The 18,269-nt window shown below is 48.2% G+C and overlaps 1 protein-coding gene across 1 annotated transcript; it reads left to right on the forward strand.

The window, feature by feature from the left end:
• Window positions 1-2,869: 2,869 nt before the first annotated feature.
• Window positions 2,870-9,942, forward strand: LOC113920117 (ciliogenesis associated TTC17 interacting protein). Its single transcript, XM_027590365.2, has 10 exons — window positions 2,870-2,937; window positions 3,102-3,194; window positions 4,465-4,665; window positions 4,971-5,026; window positions 5,690-5,776; window positions 5,984-6,151; window positions 7,429-7,553; window positions 8,387-8,463; window positions 8,748-8,836; window positions 9,053-9,942. Exons 1-10 carry the CDS (start codon window positions 2,913-2,915, stop codon window positions 9,281-9,283), a joined length of 1,152 nt encoding a protein of 383 aa, XP_027446166.2. The 5' UTR covers window positions 2,870-2,912; the 3' UTR covers window positions 9,284-9,942.
• The last annotated feature ends 8,327 nt before the right edge of the window (window positions 9,943-18,269 follow it).

Genomic DNA, 18,269 nt, shown 5'->3' on the forward strand with positions numbered 1-18,269 from the left:
CAGATCTTCTACCTCCTTTTTAAAAGGAATTGATTGTTATATGTCAATTATATCTCATAAAGCTGAAACAAAGTAAAGGAAAATAAAAATAATTCAATTATCTTAAAAAAAAAAAAAGAAACCGGCCTCCCAAGTACTTTACTGCAATCTACTAAAAGTAAACATATAAATACAGCAAATTTGGGGGCACCTGGGTGGCTCGGTTGAGTGTCCAACTCTTGATATCTGCTCAGGTCTTAATCGCGTTGGGCTCCATGCTAGGTGTGGAGCCTACTTATAAATAAACAAATAAGTAAATAAAGCAAATTTCAAGGTTTTTATTTTATTTTTTTAATTTTAAGATTTAAAAAAATGTTTTGGGGGGTGTCTGGGTGGCTCAGTCGTTAAGCGTCTACCTTCAGCTCAGGTCATGATCCCAGGGTCCTGGGATCGAGCCCAGCATCGGGCTACCTGCTCAGCGGGGAGTCTGCTTCTCCCTCTGCCACTCCCCCTGCTTGTGTTCCCTCTCTCGCTGTCTCTCTCTCGGTCAAATAAATAAATAAAATCTTTAAAATAAATAAAAAAATAAAAAATAAAAAAATAAAAAAAGTTTTGGTTCTACTTACAATTCCAGTAAGCATTTAACTTCAGAGTTCAGTTTAAATCAATTATTCAACCGCCCAATTTATTAATTTTTAAAGATTCTGTTTTATTTATTTGTTTTTTTAAGTAATCTCTATATCCAACATGGGGCTGGAACCCACAAGCACCAAGATCAAGAGTCCCACCCTCTTACGACTGAGCCAGCCAGGTGCCATTCAACTGCCTGATGTAAATTAGAATCTCAAGACTTCTCTTTTTTTATTTTTTTTAAGATTTTTTAAATTTATTCATTTGGGAGAGAGAGAGAGCTAGACTATGAGCCCGGGGTGGGGGGGGAGGGTGCTCAGAGGGAGAGGGAGAAGCCAGCTCCCCGCTGAGCAGGGAGCCCAATGTGCAGCTCCAACCCAGGACCCTGGGATCATGACCTGAGCTGAAGTCAGATGCTTAACTGCCTGAGCCACCCAAGTGCCCCTCAAGACTTATCTTTTAAGCACGCTTCCATGCCAAATTATGTTAAAGACCTTGAAATACCAAATACGCACAATATGACACACACACAAATTAATATTTTTAGTTCAATCGTCTCAAGCAATTCTACACATAATTCTAAATCTTCCCAAAGTTGATAGATAATTACCTAATGAGAAGACATTGGAAGATTACCTTCCTGAGGGCTATGGTGGGGGCAAGGGGGGCAGCTCCTTCAGTGATTGAGGTTTTTGAACAAGAGTTTTCTTTTTTTGTGACTCTGTCAGGCTGAGTCCCTTTTAATAGCCGCTATGATGCAGACTTGAAAACTTACAAGGTGGGGTTTGAGTCCTATCATAATTCAGTTTTCGTCTTTGGCACTGATCACTACCCATGCTGTGGAGCTGCTTGTTTGGATTCAATGTATTGTCTATTTGCTGCTTCATTTTTCTTTGAATTATCTCTAGGAGCCAGACTGGCTTGAGTTGAGTCCTGGCTCTGCCAATTACAGTTGCCCCTTGAACAACATGGGGGTTAGGCATGCCGACACTCCCCCCTTTCAGACACGGTTGAAAATCTGGGCATAGGGGCACCTGGCTGATTCAGTGGGAGGAGCATGTGACTCTTGATCTTGGGATCATGAGTTAGAGCCCCACATTGGGTTAGACATTACTTAAATAAATAAATAAACTTAAAAAATAAAACTGAACATTGTGTTTAAAAAAAAAGAAAAAATTTTTAAAAAAGAAAGAAAAGCCGGGTATAACTTTGACTCCCCCCAAATTTAACTACTAATAGCCTACTATTGACCCAAAGTCTTACAGATAACATAAAACAGTTGATTAACACGTGTTTTGTATATTCTATTATTATATATGGTGTTCTACCAATAAAGTAAGAGAGAGAAAATGTTATTAAGTCATAAGGAAGAGGGTTGCCTGAGTGGCTCAGTCGGTTAAGCATCGGACTCTTGATTTCGGCTCAGGTCATGATCTCAGGGTCGTGGAATGGAGCCCCGTGTCTGCTTGAGATTCTCTCTCTCCCTCTCCCCCACCCCTCCCCCCTCTCTAAATAAATAAATAAAATCCTTAAAAAAAAAAGAAATCATAAGGAAGAGAAAACACATTTACAGTACTGTACCATATTTACCGAAAAACATCCGCATATAAGTGCACCCAGGCAGCCCAAACCCATGCTGTTCAAGGGTCAACTGTTATCAGCTGTGTGACCCTGGGAAGACATTTAATCTCTTGGTGCCTCAGGTTTCTCAGCCATAAAGTGCAGGGGAAAAAAGGACCTGCTTGCAGGTTTGGTTTGAATACTGAATGAGATCACGTGTGTGCATCCCTCCAGAACAGTGCGGGGCCTATGGTAAGTATGGCTTCAGGGTTTGCTGGGATTGTCATCGTTACCAGCATCACTCTCACATGTGGTCCTATACACGTGGCTCTCAATGGGTTCTACCCGTTTGAGGCCACGTCTGACTCAGGGCCATAACTTTCTCACTTTATTATTATTATTATTATTATTATTATTATTATTATTTAGTAATCTCTACACCCAACATGGGGATCGAACTCATGATTCCGAGATCAAGAGTCACATGCTCCTCCGACTGAGCCAGCCAGGCGCTCCCTAAGGTCATTCTAATGACCCATGTCATCCCCCTGCCATGTCAAATGCTCCCTCTGCAGGACAATACTTCAGGCATGGCCTGAGCTCCAAAGCCCACAGCTCCTACCATTGCCTCCAAGGTCTGGGTGTTTTGTGAGGTGTGTTGATGGCCCTTTAAGAGGCGGTAGCTGGCTTCCGGTTGTCATGGAGACAGCTGGACACAGCCGGAGTAGCAGAAGGCCGGCAGCATGTCCTCTAAACTTCAATCCACAGGTGGGAACAGGGCTGCTGGGACTGGAAATCGGAGCGGCATCTTCCCCTCTTCTCCCTCACAATCCTCCTTGGGATGGCCTTGGGGGATTCTGCTTTGGGCAACACCTGTCCCACCCCTGTCCCTCTCCCCAAGGTTGCCATCTCAGCCTCTCCTCCCTCTCTAGGCCCCAAAGCCAAGGACCACCAGCCCTCAGCCCAAGAGAGTCTGCCAGCCCCAAAGGCCAATGCTGAAGCCATTCACTTCCTCAGCAACCTCAGTGAGCCTGGACAGTGGGGGTGTGGGGGGCACAGATGTGAAGGGGAGGGAAGAGAGAAGGCCCAGACCTGGCCCCCTCTCGCTCAGCCTTGATTCCCCTGGGATGCAGACAGGGTTCGAGGCCTACTGAAATATATATATATACATATATATATTTTTTAATACAGAAAGGTTTTTTTGTTTTTCGTGTATTTTTTTAAGGTTTTATGTATTTATTTGCGAAAGAGAGAGAGAAATAATGAGAGACAGCATGAGCAGAGGGGAGAGGGGGAAGCAGACCCCTCGCTGAGCAAGGAGGCTGACATGGGCTTGATCCCAGGACCCTGAGATCATGACCTGAGCCAAAGGCAGATGCTTAACCGCCTGAGCCACCCAGGCGCCCTGATAACTGTTTTTACTTTTTATTTATGTATTTATTTATTTTTGATAATTGCTTTTTTTAAAAGATTTTATTTATTTATTTGACAGAGGGAGACACAGCGAGAGACAGAACACAAGCAGGGGGAACAGCAGAGGGAGAGGGAGAAGCAGGCTCCCCGCTGAGCAGGGAGCCCGATGCGGGGCTCGATCCCAGGACCCTGGGATCATGACCTGAACTGAAGGCAGATGCTTAACGACTGAGCCACCCAGGCGCCCCTGATAATCGTTTTTAAAGATTTATTTATTTGGGGCACCTGGGTGGCTGAGTCAGTTAAGCGTCTGACTCTTGGTTTTGGTTCAGGTTATGATCTCAGAGTCCTGAGATAGATCCCCATGCAGGGCTCCCTGCTCAGCAGGGAGTCTGCTTGAGATTCTCTCTCCCTCTCCTTCTGCCCCTCCCCTCCCCCTGCTCATGTGCTCGCTCGCTCTCTCTCTCTCTAAAATAATAAATAAATGAATCTTTAAAAAAATAAAAGATTTATTTATTTATTTGAGAGAGAGCACAGAGGGAGAAGCAGATCCCCACTAAGCAGAGAGCCCCGTGCGGGACACGATCCCAGGACCCTGTGATCAAGACCTGAACTGAAGGCAAACGCTTAACCAACTGAGCCACCCAGGCGCCCCTATTTGTTGATAATTGTCAAGAGAAGACCCCAAGGACATGGGGACTGGGGGTGGTGGCGGGGTCTTCACCTGCTGGCTGTTGTACAGGCCAAGGGAAGGGAGCCAGGAGCTGCCTGGGACCTGGGGGATGAAGAAGGGGTGGGGGTGGCCCTGCTGGGGGGAGGGTCAGAGAGCCGAGGCCCAGGAGCTGGGGCTTTATCTGTGCCCATGGGACCCCCCACCCCCAGAGCAGGAGGAGCTGCAGATGCTGCTATTCTCCGAAACTCTGGCCATGGTCTCAGACACGGGGGAGCCTCAGGGAGAGCTGATCATTGAGGTGCAGAGAGGGAATTACGCAGACGAATCTGGTGTGATGTCGCACTGCCTCCTCGTGCACGCCTTTAGCCGCAGCTTCATGGACAAAATGCTCTGTGGAAACTCCCTCCTGGGTAAAGTTCTTGCTGCCTGATGCTTCACCTCCATCCTTCCTCCCCTCCATCCCGTCCCCATTCCGAGGACTTTCACTCAAGACCAACCCTTGACTTCACCTTGGGACCAGAAGGCAGCCAGGAGGGTGTGTGGGAGGTGGGGGTCACAGCCACAGACTTAACGACAAGAGCACCACTTAGTTTTCCCTGTGGTCACAGTCCCCCTGAGTCCTCCAGCCTGGGCCCCTGCCCTCCCACCCTGCAGTCTTCCGGCCTGTCTCCGGTGACGGGGTGATGGGGACAGCAGTGTTCTCCTCCTGCCCCAGGCTACCTCTCATGGAACCTGCATATCATGGAGCAGTGTAGTCAGGAGTTCATCAAGGTACCTCCTGGGGCCCCCAGCCTGGCCCCCAAACCAGGGTGAGAGAGTGGAGACCCTGGGAGGGAGGGGGGGAAGAACGGAGGGACTCGGTGGAATGTCACCCCCAACTCTCTCCAAGTTACCCTGCAGTCCCCACCACACATAACCTGGGAACTAATCCACCCAGGGCAGCATGTTGCTTCTCGTGACCTTCTCCTAATACACGATCCCTGGGTCCAGTCCACCCGGAGCCTCCTCCAGGCTGAGAGCCCAGCATCTCCCGGAGGGCCATGCAGGCCAGCCTTTCCCAGAGCCTGGTCTTTCCCAAGGGCCTGTCACCCCCTCACCTCCAAATTCTCCTGCTCTGTGCCTCCCACACCCAGCCCCAGCCACCTCACTAACTTCTGGAACGTGATCAGCATTACACATTGGAAAACACTCATGCCTAAGAACCTTCCCACAGAAACCATTTCCATCTTTTAAAACCTGTATTCTGAGGGGCATTTGCTTTTTACCTTTATATTACACCATAATACGCCTTCTGTTCTTGAACTTCACTACAAAGGGAAGGTTTTCTATCCAAACTTCCCTCAGTTTTCTCATTTCTAAAGGAGAAGGGGCAAGGTGACCTGTGGGGGGTGCTGTTCAAGTTCCCGCTTCTCTCCTCCGTGTTCTGGCCCTTAGTTCCGCGTCCTCCCCATGGAGCGGAAGATGAGTTTGGTGAAGCAGGACGACCAGCTGGCCGTGACCAGAAGGGTCAAGGAGGGTGAGGTAAGGGTGAGGTAAGGGTGAGAGACAGGTAGGGGCCGTGCCCCGCATCCTCACCGAAGGCACGAGCAGGGGCCAGATTGTGTCAGGCCGGGAGCCTGGCATGGGGACTCAGCAAGGACCCTATATGTGCCCAATACCTGGCTTCCCCGTCCTCCCTCCCCACCCCTTCCCAGATCAATGTCCCTGACTCAGATTTTTCCTGAACAGGAAGTCAAGACCGAAGTGACTTTTGTCCCGGGGAGCTCAACCGTGGGCTTCATCTCCGAGGCTGCCAACCTGGTGTTGCTGAGGGTGATGGCCTGGCGGCAGACCGTGCCCAGCAGCGCCCGTTTCCTGGCCTTGGACACGGAGGGCAAATTCTGCTACTCCACTTACGTGAGGGCTCTCCCTGGGTGGGGGACTTGGCCTGGGGAAAAACAGAAGGGGCACTACGGAGGCCGCTGAGGTGGGAGAAAAGACAGCTTTGGGGTGGAAGAGGGGGTGGGCTGTGGGGCCCCGGGGGGGGGGGACTTCCAAGGGCAGGAGAAGGCAAGACTTCATGTGTTGGAAAATCACGTGGGGGGCAGGTGGTGGGAAAAAGAGGAACCAAAGCGGGGAGCAGTTGAGAAGCAATGTTTTTTGCCCAGACGTCAGTCCAGGAAAAATAAACATAGTGGAGGGCTGCTTTTAAAGACAAAAATTTTTTTTTAAAGATTTTATTTATTTGACAGAGAGAGCACAAGCAGAGGGAGAGAGAGGGAGAAGCAGGCTCCCTGCTGAGCAAGGAGCCCGATGTGGTATTCGATCCGAGGACCCTGGGATCATGACCCGGGCCGAAGGCAGCCGCTTAACCAACTGAGCCACCCAGGCATCCCATAAAGACAGATTTTTTTAACATCAAGAAATGCACCATTTCCAATGGCACTTTTATTATGTTCTTTTATTATGTCTCAGACCTGAAAGGTGTTCCTTTTTTTTTTTTTTTTTTACTTGTGGCTAAAACTTCATAATCAACATACCCTAGGACTTCCTGCAATGTGAGATTTTAAAGCTATGCCTCTAAACACACATTTTGGGGGCTGATTTGACCAAATTTGTAAATGACATTCTAGTCTTTTCTATCACAAACATGGCAAACGGCAATGTGTTTGACACAAACAGGCCCATGTCACTTCCCCCATCTTCTTTTGAAACACATGTCTTATATTCGCGCTTTTCTGCCCACGGCCACAGCTGCTCTAGGCGTTTTAAGTTCTAACGACAAAAGGGCAGCCTGCCTGCAGCAGCAGGAGCCTGAGGCGGCCACAGATGGCAATCTAGCCCCCTCCTCAGAGCATCGCTGCCCCCCCCCACGCTCCCTGCCCCCCAGGCTCACACCTTGGTTGATCCTCATCCCTGTAACTCAATCTGCCAACCAGAAGCACTTGGTCATCAAGATGATGAGGGGAGTTGGGGCACGAGCAGCATGGACCTGGCTTTCTATGAGGGGACCCCCACTTAACTTGGGGGTGCAACTCAAATCCTGTGGCGGCTGAGGGCCTGTACAGCTGAAGGTTGCTTATCACTGATAAAGAATGAAGCGGCAAGATGGAGAAAAGGGCCAGGGTGAGATTTGGGGGAGATCCTGGTGGGCATCCGCCTCACCTCCCTCCCTCTATCTTGGCCGCTGCCAGCAAGATCTGGGCTTCCAGAAGATCCAGGTGGGCCGCCAGCAGGTGGAAGTGTTCATCGTGGAGCAGACTGTCCACTCAGTTAAAGGCATCCCCAATTCCTGCCAGTTCTACCTGCTCTCGGATGGGTGAGCTACTGACAGTGGGCGCTAGGGGGCAGTGTGGAACACAAGCCTGGGTGCTGGATCCTGGGGGCAGACATGGGGCAAAGGGAGACTACTGTCTCTGGGGACACCACCAGAAAGAGTGCCCCCTTGCTTGATCCACATCCGCTCTTTCTTCACATATTTACTCCTGATTCATACCATGCCCAATCCGGGCCCAATGCATTCACCTGATGTGTACCGTAACTCCCAGACCTCACCAGGAGCCCTGAATGGCTCAGAAAGTCAATGCTGACCCCACAAGCCTAAGGCACAGTAGCTAAGCATCTGCCACAGCTGGGTATAATACCAAAAAGCACCGAGGTTTGAACAACTTGACACTTGATAGAATCAATGTGCGTTGGGGGGGGAGGGACATCCTGGCACACGGCCAAGCTGTCACCAGTGGGACACAGGCCCCAAAACATGAGAAAATTGGGGAGGAAGGGGGGAAGAATTTGTTTCTTGAAATTTCCAAAGAGGTATTGATATAATCATTACACTGGGAAAAAAGTAATCAGAACATTGTTGGCTTTCCTTATTTGATAACTTAGCATGTTGTTTCGATTTTGGGTGTCACATAGCTAGAGGCTCATGATTTTTTTAGTGCACCCAGCACACATCTCCAAGGGCATGGACAAGACCCAGTTTGAAAAGCAGGGGCTGTTATCTGGGGACCCAGAAGTGAACACGACCCTGGAACTCAGAGATAAGCAGTGTTGGGGGAAGCAACAGCAAAGGGAAGCCCCCAGGATGGCTCTCAGGGGAGTGGGCTGGTCTGGGAAGACTCCCACTCTCACACCTGTGTTGTATTCCAGGCACCTGGCCAAGAGAATCCAGGTGGGTTGCCCCGGGTACTGCATGATCACCCAGATGCCTATCTTGAGGGAGAAGGGTGAGTGAAGCCTCTGGCTGGCGCAGAGTGAAGGAGAGGTGGGAAAACCTGGAACCTTCCAGCATGCAGAGGCCGGACTGAGTGGAGATGGAGAAGTTTTGCCCTCCAGCCCCTGACCCCAAGGCAATTAGGGGAGGATCATTTTGCAGGGAACCCCTTCCAGCAACTAAGCCGAGCCCTGGGCCTCTACCCATGACTGCAATTTGAGTATTCTTGGGCATCCCTCTGTATCTGGGGAAGGTTCTGGGGTGAGGGTGTGCAGCCTTCCTTCCCTCCGCACCCAGATGAGACTGAGCCTGGCCCCGCATTTGAGAAGAGGCCCCTGGTGTGGGAGGAGGATATGGAACTCTACTCGAGGTTCGTGGACCGGAAGGTGAGGAGAGACTGCAGCCAGCCTGGGGTCCCCATTCCCCCCATCCCCCCCCACCCCCCGAGCATAAATTCCACCAGCACTGATCCCTCTTTGTGCCTGCTTGAAATGCACATCCCGATGGCTGGGAGGCCCTCCTTAGAGCGAAGGGGTAGGGGGCTGCTCCTGGGGCGCGGGGTCCCGGGTCCCCGGGTCCCGCTCAGGCTCGGTCCCCACCAGGAGGAGCTCCGTCTCAGCCACACCAGCTATCTGCGGCAGCACCCCGAGGCCCAGGCGCTCATCTTGGATTTCCTGCTCTTCCTGTTGCTGCGCCAGCCGCCAGACGTGGTCACCTTCGCCGCCGAGTACTTCGGCCCCTTCGCGAAGCGCCAGCCCCCGATCCCCGCCTTGCGCTCCTCCCACCGGCCCAGCCCCTTCCGCTCGCTGGACCCCAAGCGCCCGCCGCACTAGGGTCGGCCCCGCGCGGCGTGCGGGGACCGGGCAGGAAGCCGGGTCGTCGCCGAGGACGCAGCGGGGAACCAGAGGGACTCACCCCCGAGGCGCGCCTTCCGAGCTGCGGGTTCTTTGGGGAATAAATGGGCCCCACCCCCGCGGTTCTGCTGTGGGCGCGGGAACCTTCCCTGGCCAGAGTCTTGTGTCTTGGCTAAAAAGAGGAACTGTTAACAGAGTTTACCCAGCGTATTTCACGCTTCTTCCAAGATGCTGTAATCAACAGTCCTATTTTACGGATAAGAAAATAGAGGCGCGGAAAGGTTAAGTAACTCACAGAGTTAGTACGTAGCGAGCAGGAGTCAAACCTGGACGTTGATGCCGAAACCCACACTCTCGGTCACTAGGTTAGTAGGGATAGAGGGGCAGGGCTTCTGGGTGCCACTAAGCATAAACCAAATTACTTCGCTTCCACCCCACCCCCACCCCCCAACCAAGAAAAAGAGCAGGGGCTGGTGGGGGATCTGGATCCCCACTGGCCTCGCTCATCACTTCTGATGCCTCCCAAAACACGTGGGCGGCCAGTTCTCACACTCTACCTCCTTTTCCAGTGACACACAGGAACCCCCAAACTGCGTGCAGGGTCCCCAGTTACCGGCTCCCTGAGAAAAAAGGATAGGCAGGGGATCATCGGCTCCTTTAGGCTCCTTGTACAATGTCAATCTGGCCAATGGCTTTGTTTCTGCCCAGGGCTGGCCACGGCTCATCAGCAAATATTAGGCAAGCTTCTCCAGGACAGCTGGTAATGGGGGTGCAGGCTCCATTCCTCCGTTTTCGCACACATGGGCCCGCCTCTTCCAGCTGAGGAGACCCGGCAGGGTCTCCCCCTCCCGCCCCCGCCCAAGCTCCACCTTGTGATGAGGGCGGCCGTGACTCTGGACTCAGGGCAGCAAGGCTTGTGGAGAACTATCGCTTGAGTTGAGCCTTAAAGAATTTTTAAAAATATCTTTTATTGTCCCCATAACCTTATTTCAAAAGAAATGCATCTTCACTAGAGAAAACTGAGAAAAGGGGGTTAAACCAAAAGAAGAAAGTGAATTCACCCCAATTTCTCAAACTATAGGCTGCTGCTCTTAACATTTTGGCAAATATGCTCTTTACTCTTTTTTTGATGCATAAAAGTGGCCCATGTTTGTTCAGCATTTACTCTGTCAAGAAGTTTTTTGTTTACTGTCTTAACATTGCCTTTTTTTTAATTTTTGAAGAATAGTTGCGATACAATATTATATTAGCTTCCTGTTAAGCACTTTTTTAAAAATTCCTTTTTAAAGAAATCTCTACACCCAATGTAGTGTTCAAACTCATGACCCCAAGATCAAGAGTCACATGCTCTTCTGACCAAGCCAGCCAGGTGCCCCCATGTCAAACACTTTTATATAGAATGTTTGATCTGTCTTTAAAACTCCAAGGGACTTCTTTTAAACAAAAATGAAATCATATAGTAATACATGCTCATTAACTGATAATTATATACTTAATTATATTTTTTAAAATTTCAAACATTACAGATAAAGCTGGAAACTTCTAGCCCCAAACTCCTCATGTTTTGTAACTTTTTTCCTGTATTATAACTGGCTTTCTTTCGTTTAACAATATATTTTGAAAGAGTTCCATGGCATTATACAGTCCTCTATTTTTGATGGCTCTACCATAATTTTTTAAAAGATTTATTTATTTTAGAGAGAGATAGAGAACACGGGGGCAGGGGGCAGAGGGAGAGGGAGAATCCTCAAGCTGACTCCCCGCAGAGCACAGAGCCAGTCTTGAGGCTCCATCCCTGGGCCCTGAGATCATGAGCCAAAATCAACAGTTGGCCAATTAACGGACTGAGACACCCAGGCGCCCCAGATGGCTCTACCATAATTTAACCAATCTCTCCCCACTGCTAGCTTTTTGTCTGTTTTTTTGGGGCGGGGTGGCTACTATAAACAGTGCTGCATTGAACATCTCTGTAGCTAAATCTTCCCATGTATCAACAATTATTTACTGAAGGATACATTCTCAGAGGTGTAATTGCTGAATTGATCTTAAGGCTTTTGTTTGTTTGTTTGTTTTAGCATTCCCAAATTCTACACGTGTAGGATTTTTATTAAGGATCAGATAAAGCATTCCAGGCAGAGAAAATGACATGAGTGAAGAGTAAAGGTAGGAAAGTGCAATGTGTGTTTCTGGTCTAGAGCAACTGGATGCCACAGATCTTCCCGCAGTGATGGAAATGGTCTGTATCTGCTATGTCCAATATGGTAGCCATTAGTCATATGTGGCCACTGAGTGCTAGAAATGTGGTTCATATGACTGAGGAACTGGAGTTTTACCTTAATTTTAATTTTAATCTGGCCACATGTGGCAGTGGCTGCCAAATCGGACAGCCACAGCTCTCTCAGAGAGTAAGGTCTCTCCATTCAGCCTGGCACTCAGCTCAACAAATATGGGGTCCCTTCCATGTGCCAGGATCCTTCCGGGCAGTGGGAGATCAGCGGTGACAGGACAAAGTTCCTGTCCTCCTGATGCTTACTGGTTGCACGGGGAGATAGTAAACACAAGAAATCATTTCATATGGGCAATTTCAGACTTTTATGGGGAAAAAAAGTCAAGTCATGGGTAGACAGTGACTCAGGGTTGAAGGGTTGAGGGTGGAGATTTCAAGGAGGGCCTTCCTGGCATCTCAGTTGGACTGGGACCTGAATGAATGCCAAGGAGTCAGACCTGTGGAGAGCTGTGAGAAAAGCATTCTAGGCAGAGGGAACAGCAAGCACAAGGGCTCTTGAGCATGTTGCACTCAGAAGGCCGGAAAGGCTGGAGTACTAGTATGCTCAGTCATCGTGAGGTAGGCAGGGCTGGGTCACAGAGGGTCCCCCAGGCCCTGGCAAGTTCACTTCATGTGTGGAGAACTGAAACACAAACTGCTCAGCCCAGCACAACCACAACACTCCACAAAGATCTGGAGAGTCGTGTCCAGTCCCCGATGCTCCGGAAGGGCAGTGACATCTGACCCACTGAGATCCTTCCTCTGCTGAGCTCCCTTGGAGCTGGCGACTTGCTGTGGGAGCATCAGGGCCCGGCCCTACCCGCATGGCACACAGTCAGCCTAGAAGAGAAGAGACATTAGTCAAGGATCCCATGAATGAATGTGTGAGTGCAGAACATGGAAAGAGCTAAGAAGGAAATGTATACATGCAACAGTAGAGTGTTAAATGTGCACTTGACCTGGCGTGGGAGCCCAGGGAGGCAGAGGGAAATGAACAACAATAACAATAACAGCAAGTGCTAGATAGCCCTTATTATTTTAATCCCTCTAAATATGGTAATTCATATGATTCTCACAACACCCCTGCTAGGTCAGTTCTATTACTGTACCCATTTCACAAATGAGGGAAAGGTTAAGGCCAAGACCATGCAACTGGCTAGTGGCAGAGCCAGGATTTGGACTCAGGGCATCTGGCTCGAATACATGTGTAAATTCACTCTGATAAACAGATCAGGTATGGCTCTCTGAAGACAGATCCCAGAACAGAGATGAGGCATCTTCCTGCTTTAGATACTTCCAAAGTAGGCTTGACTGTACACTGTCTTTCTCCTTCCTCAAGCACCCAGAAACTGCCCATTCCCTACTGCACTATCCCTGGCGGCAGCCTCCCAGCTGAGTTGCATGGGAAGGGCATTGTGCTGAGGGAGCACACAGCCTGGGCCTGGAGAAGTCAAAGAAGGCTTCCCAGAAGACGTCACACCAGAGCTGCATCCTGAAGGACAAAAGGCTGTTTGCCAGGCAAAGGGTGTGGGGGATGTTTGAGGAGGAAGCAGCATATGCAGAGTCCTGGAGGTGAGAGGGAGGGAGCTTGGAATGTTTTAGCTACTGCAAGGGGTTCAGGATGGGATGGTGGAGGGTCTGGGAACCCAGTGGAAGCGCTGCCTGCCATCCAGGAGACTGAAAGACCCTGGAGTGGGTCAGGCAAATGCCCACATGCCTGCCTGTGTGTTTTCTTTCCTCCCACAAGAAGCCGTAGGTGAGCTGATAAACTAAGAGCGAAGCTACAGACAGATGGAGCCCCACAAGAAAAGTCTTACATTTAGACATTGGACAACAGACTCTAACCCCAGGGCTCATAACGTCCTTGGAAGGTGCAGATGTGGCCTTCTGACTCTCTTGCGCGCCTCCCCGCCTTTGGTTGAATCGGCTGTTCCCCCAACACCAGCATCTGTGATAAAACCTGTTCTTGTTCAGTTTGATGGTTTCCTCATTTTGTTTTATGAGATATTGCATACAACTGTCCCGTTAGCCCATCCTCACAAATTTCCCCTGTTTGAACTGCGCTGAATCCAAAGGCTTGAGTGGGCAAATGTGGGCACCCAACCACCAGCGGCTGCAATGTTAGTAGCAGAAAATGCATCTGAGGTGCCAAAGGATTGACGGTGGCCGGTGACATTTTGGAAACCCATTTATAAAAGCAACCAGCTGCAGAGTGCTAGGTGCATTTCTTGGGCTTCACAAACACACTTTGGGGTAAGTACTCTTATTACCCCACTTTCCAGGTGAGGAAACTAGGGCCTAGGAAACTTGCCTGTATCACAGAACTAGTAAAAGTCAGATTCAAGCCCAGGCCATTTGATTCCAGAAGCTCTGGTGGGTGGTTGTTGGTGGTGTTTTTCAATCAATGTTATGGAAGTATGATATCCATTCAATAAAACCCATCTTTTTCCTCTATTTTAAATATTGAGCTAATTGCAGATTCACACGTAGCTGTAGGAAAAAATTGAGAGAGATCTCATGTATGCTCTGCCCGCTCCCCCCAGTGCTAACATCTTACAGTCCTATTATACAATATTATAGCCAGGATTTTTTTTTCCCACCTTTTTGGGGGGTGGCAAAATATACATAAAATTTACCCTTTTAACCATCTTTGGGTGTATAATTCAGTGACACTAAGGATATTCACACTGTTGTGCAACCATCACCATCATCCATTTCCGGAACATTGTTATTGTCCTCAACTAAACTCTATACCCATTGAACAGTAACTTCCCCTTCTCCCTTCCCCTAGCTCCCGGAACTCATCTTTCTACCTTCTGTTTCTATAAATTTGTTCTGAGAAACTCATATAAGTGGAATCATACAATGCTTGTCCTTTGGTGTCTGGCTTATTTCACTTCTCATAAAGTTTTCAAGACTCATCCATGTTAGAGCCTGTATCAGGCTTTCATTCCCCCCCTTTTTTTAAAGACTTATTTTTATTTACTTTAGAGTGAGTGGGGGGGAGGGGCAGAGAGAGAGGGAGAGCGAGAATTCCAAGCAGACTCCCTGCTGAGCACGGATCACAATGTGGGGCTCAATCCCACAACCCTGAGGTCATGACCTGAGCTTAAACTAAGAGTCAGACGCTCAACTGACTGAGCCACCCAGGAGCCCCCAGACTCTCATTCCTTTTTGAGGCTGAATAATAATCCATTGTATGGATAGACCACATATTGTTTATTCATCTGTTGATGAACATTTGGGCTGTTGTTGGCTTTTGGCTTTTGTGGAAATTGTTGCTATGAACATGGGTGTCAAGTATCTGTTTAAATCCCTGCTTTCAGTACAACCAGGATATTGACATTGACATAATCCATTCACCTATTTCAGATTTCCTGTTTTATCTGTACTCGTGTGTGTGTGTGTGTGTGTGTGCGTGCGTGCTAAGTTCTATACAATTTTATCACGTGTGTAGGTTTGTGGATCCAGCACCAAGGTCAAGATACTTGAACAGCTCCAACACCAAAAGGATCTTTCAAGTTACCCTTCCACAGTCACACCCACCTCCCTCTCTACCCTCCACCGATACCCGCTGATGGCCACTACTCTGACATTCACTTCCAAAACTTTGTCATTGCAAAAATGTTCTGTAAATGGAACAATACAGGATGTAACCTCTTGAGATACACTTTTTTCACTCAGCATAATTTCCCAGGAGATTCATCGAAATCATTGTGTGTATGTATAGTTTGTTTCTTTTACCGAGGAGTTGTAATCCATGGTCTGTACAGCAGTTAGTGTAACCATTCTCCTGTTGAAGGACATCTGGGCTAATTCTAGTTTTTGACTATTACAAATAAAGCTGCAACTTGCATACAGATTTTTGTGTGAACGTACGTTTTAGTTTCTCTGGGATAAATGCCCAGCAGTATATTCTCTGGTATAGATATACTATAGTTTGCTTAACCATTCATCTAGTAAAGGACAATGTGGGTTGCTTCCAATTTGGGCTATTATGAATAAAACTGCTAAAAAAATTGTGTGCAGTGTTTGGGTGAATATGAACCATTTCTCTGGGAAAAAATGCCTAGGAGTGCAGTTGCTAGATCATATGGTAGTTGCATCTTTAGTTTTTTTAAGAAATTCCCAAACTATTTCCAGAGCGGCTGTGCCATTTTACCTTCCAGCCAGTAACATACGAGTGATCTAGTTTCTCCACATCCTTGTCAATATTTGGTATTGTGACCGTTTTTTCTTTTAACCACTCTGATAGGGTGTAGCAATAAGTCATTAGGATTCTAATTTGCATTTCCCTAATGGCCAATGACGCAGAACATCTTTCCATGTACATAGGATGTCCCCATCTGTACATCCTATTTGGTGAAATGTCTGTTCTTGGTTTTTGCCCATTTCTAACTGGATTGCTTGGTTTTTCACTGTTGAGTGGTAAGAGATTTTTCTATTTCTAGATACTGGTCCTTTGTCAGATATGTGGTTTGCAAATATTTTCTCTGAGTCCTTAGTGCGTCTTTTCATCTTCTTAAAAGGGTCCTTCACAGAACAAATGTTGGTAATTTTGATGAGGTCTGATTTATCAATTTTTTCTTTTATGGATCATGCTTTTGGTGTTGAGTCTAACAAGCCTTTGTCTAGTCCTAGATACTGAAGATTTTCTCTGACTTGTTTTTCTAAAAATTTTATAGTTTTATATTTACTTTTAAGTCTGTGACCCATTTTGAGAGAATTGGGCTTCATGAAAGCTCACCTTGTATGTGCAGGCTTTAGTATTCAGCAACACCTCCAGATCCAAGAGGGTTGCCATGCAGATTTCTGGAGCCCTAGCTCAGTAGCCTCCTACCTGCTGATACTCTGCCAGGAAGCTCTGCTCTTAACCATTGCACTGTACTGCCTCTTCTGTAAGGCAGAGGTTGTGCAGGTACTGATCAGTCATTAATTAATTACACTTACTGAGTCCAGGCAAAACTCCACAAAAGATGCAAAGAGGACGACTTCTGTCTTAGGGTTCTCCAGAGAAACAGAACCAATAGAAAATACAGACAGATAGATAGGTAAATGCTAAGGAATTGTTCACATGAGTATGGAGGCTGAGGAGTCCCAAGATCTGCAAGCTGGAGCCCCAGGAGAGCTGATGGTACATGTAATTCCAGTCTAAGTCTGAAGGCCTAAGAAGCAGGAGAGATAATGGTCTAAGTTCAGTCCCAGCCAAGGCTGAAGGCAAGAGAAGACCAATATCTCAGTTCAAAGATAGGCAGAGAGGGGCACCTGGGTGGCTCAGTCGTTAAGTGTCTGCCTTTAGCTCGGGTCATGATCCCAGGGTCCTGGGATCGAGCCCCACATCGGGCTCTCTGCTCCACGGGGAGCCTGCTTCTCCCTCTCCCACTCCCCCTGCTTATGTTCCCTCTCTTGCCGTGCGTCTCTCTTTGTCAAATAAATAAATAAAATCTTAAAAAAAAAAAAAAGATAGGCAGAGAGAGTGAACTCTCCCTTACTCAGCCCTTTGTTCTGTTCAATTGGTTGGATGAGGCCCACCCTCATTAGGGAGAGAAATCTGCTGTACTCAGCCTGTGGATTCCAATGTTAATCTCCTCCAAAAATACACACCTCCTTCACCAACACACCCTGAATATTTGACCAAGTACCTGGGCACACTGTGACCCTCCAATGTTAATCTCCTCCAAAAATACACACCTCCTTCACCAACACACCCTGAATATTTGACCAAGTATCTGGGCACACTGTAACCCTGCCAAATTGACAATAAAATTAATCATCACAACATCCTACCCCAGCCGACCCCACATGAGCCCAAGGTAGTGATTAAGGAACTTGAGACGGTGGTGGCACGAGGAACAACTGGATTGCACAGTGACAAACCATGACTTTCCCCTCTCCCTTATGACCTAACATTCACTCTTCTTCCCGCACCCCCTCTTCTCCAGTCCCTCCAACCTCCCCCATCCATGAGGAGCCAGGAAATTGGTTGCCAGCATTCCCCATCCAGATCCCAAGCTTTAGCTAAAGTGTTTGCCTCAACATGGGGCTACATCGTATCCCTGTTCAGACCTGGGCCCCAGAGCTTGCACCTGTTTTCCCTGGATCCTGAGGTCTTAGACCTTGGCGCTGGAAACCCCAAAGATTGGTTTTGAATCTTCTTGGCAAAAAAGGAAGGCCACAGGATAGAGATCGGGAGTGGGCATGGGAAAGAGAAGCATGGAGCTTTTCTGAGGTTCATGACTGAGCCTCACTTCCCTCTTAAGGGAGGGCAGCAGTGGGGACACAGCACAGACAAGGAGAAGCAATCAGGAACTGAAGAGTCTTACGCCCCCATTCATCCAGATACAGACCGATAACCCTCAAGTGGAAGCTAGCCTAAAGGAATATTTTGTTTAAATTACACGATATTTTCAATTTTTTTGAGCCTAAGATTCAAGAAGCATATGTTGCATAAAACTCAACATCTTCCTGGGCACCTGGGTGGCTCAGATGGTTAAGCGTCTGCCTTCAGCTCAGGTCATGATCCCAGGGTCCCAAGATCGAATCCCTCATTGGGTTCCCTGCTCAGCGGGGAGCCTGCTTCGCCCTCTGTCTCTGTCTCTCTCTTATGAATAAATAAATAAAATCTTAAAAAAAGACAAAACAAAATTCAACATCTTCCAATATCCTTGACAGATCAGAAGACATGGTGACAGTGGGCAC

This window comes from Zalophus californianus, chromosome 3 (genome assembly GCF_009762305.2).
Source record: "Zalophus californianus isolate mZalCal1 chromosome 3, mZalCal1.pri.v2, whole genome shotgun sequence".
In the NCBI taxonomy this organism is placed as follows: Eukaryota; Metazoa; Chordata; class Mammalia; order Carnivora; family Otariidae; genus Zalophus; species Zalophus californianus.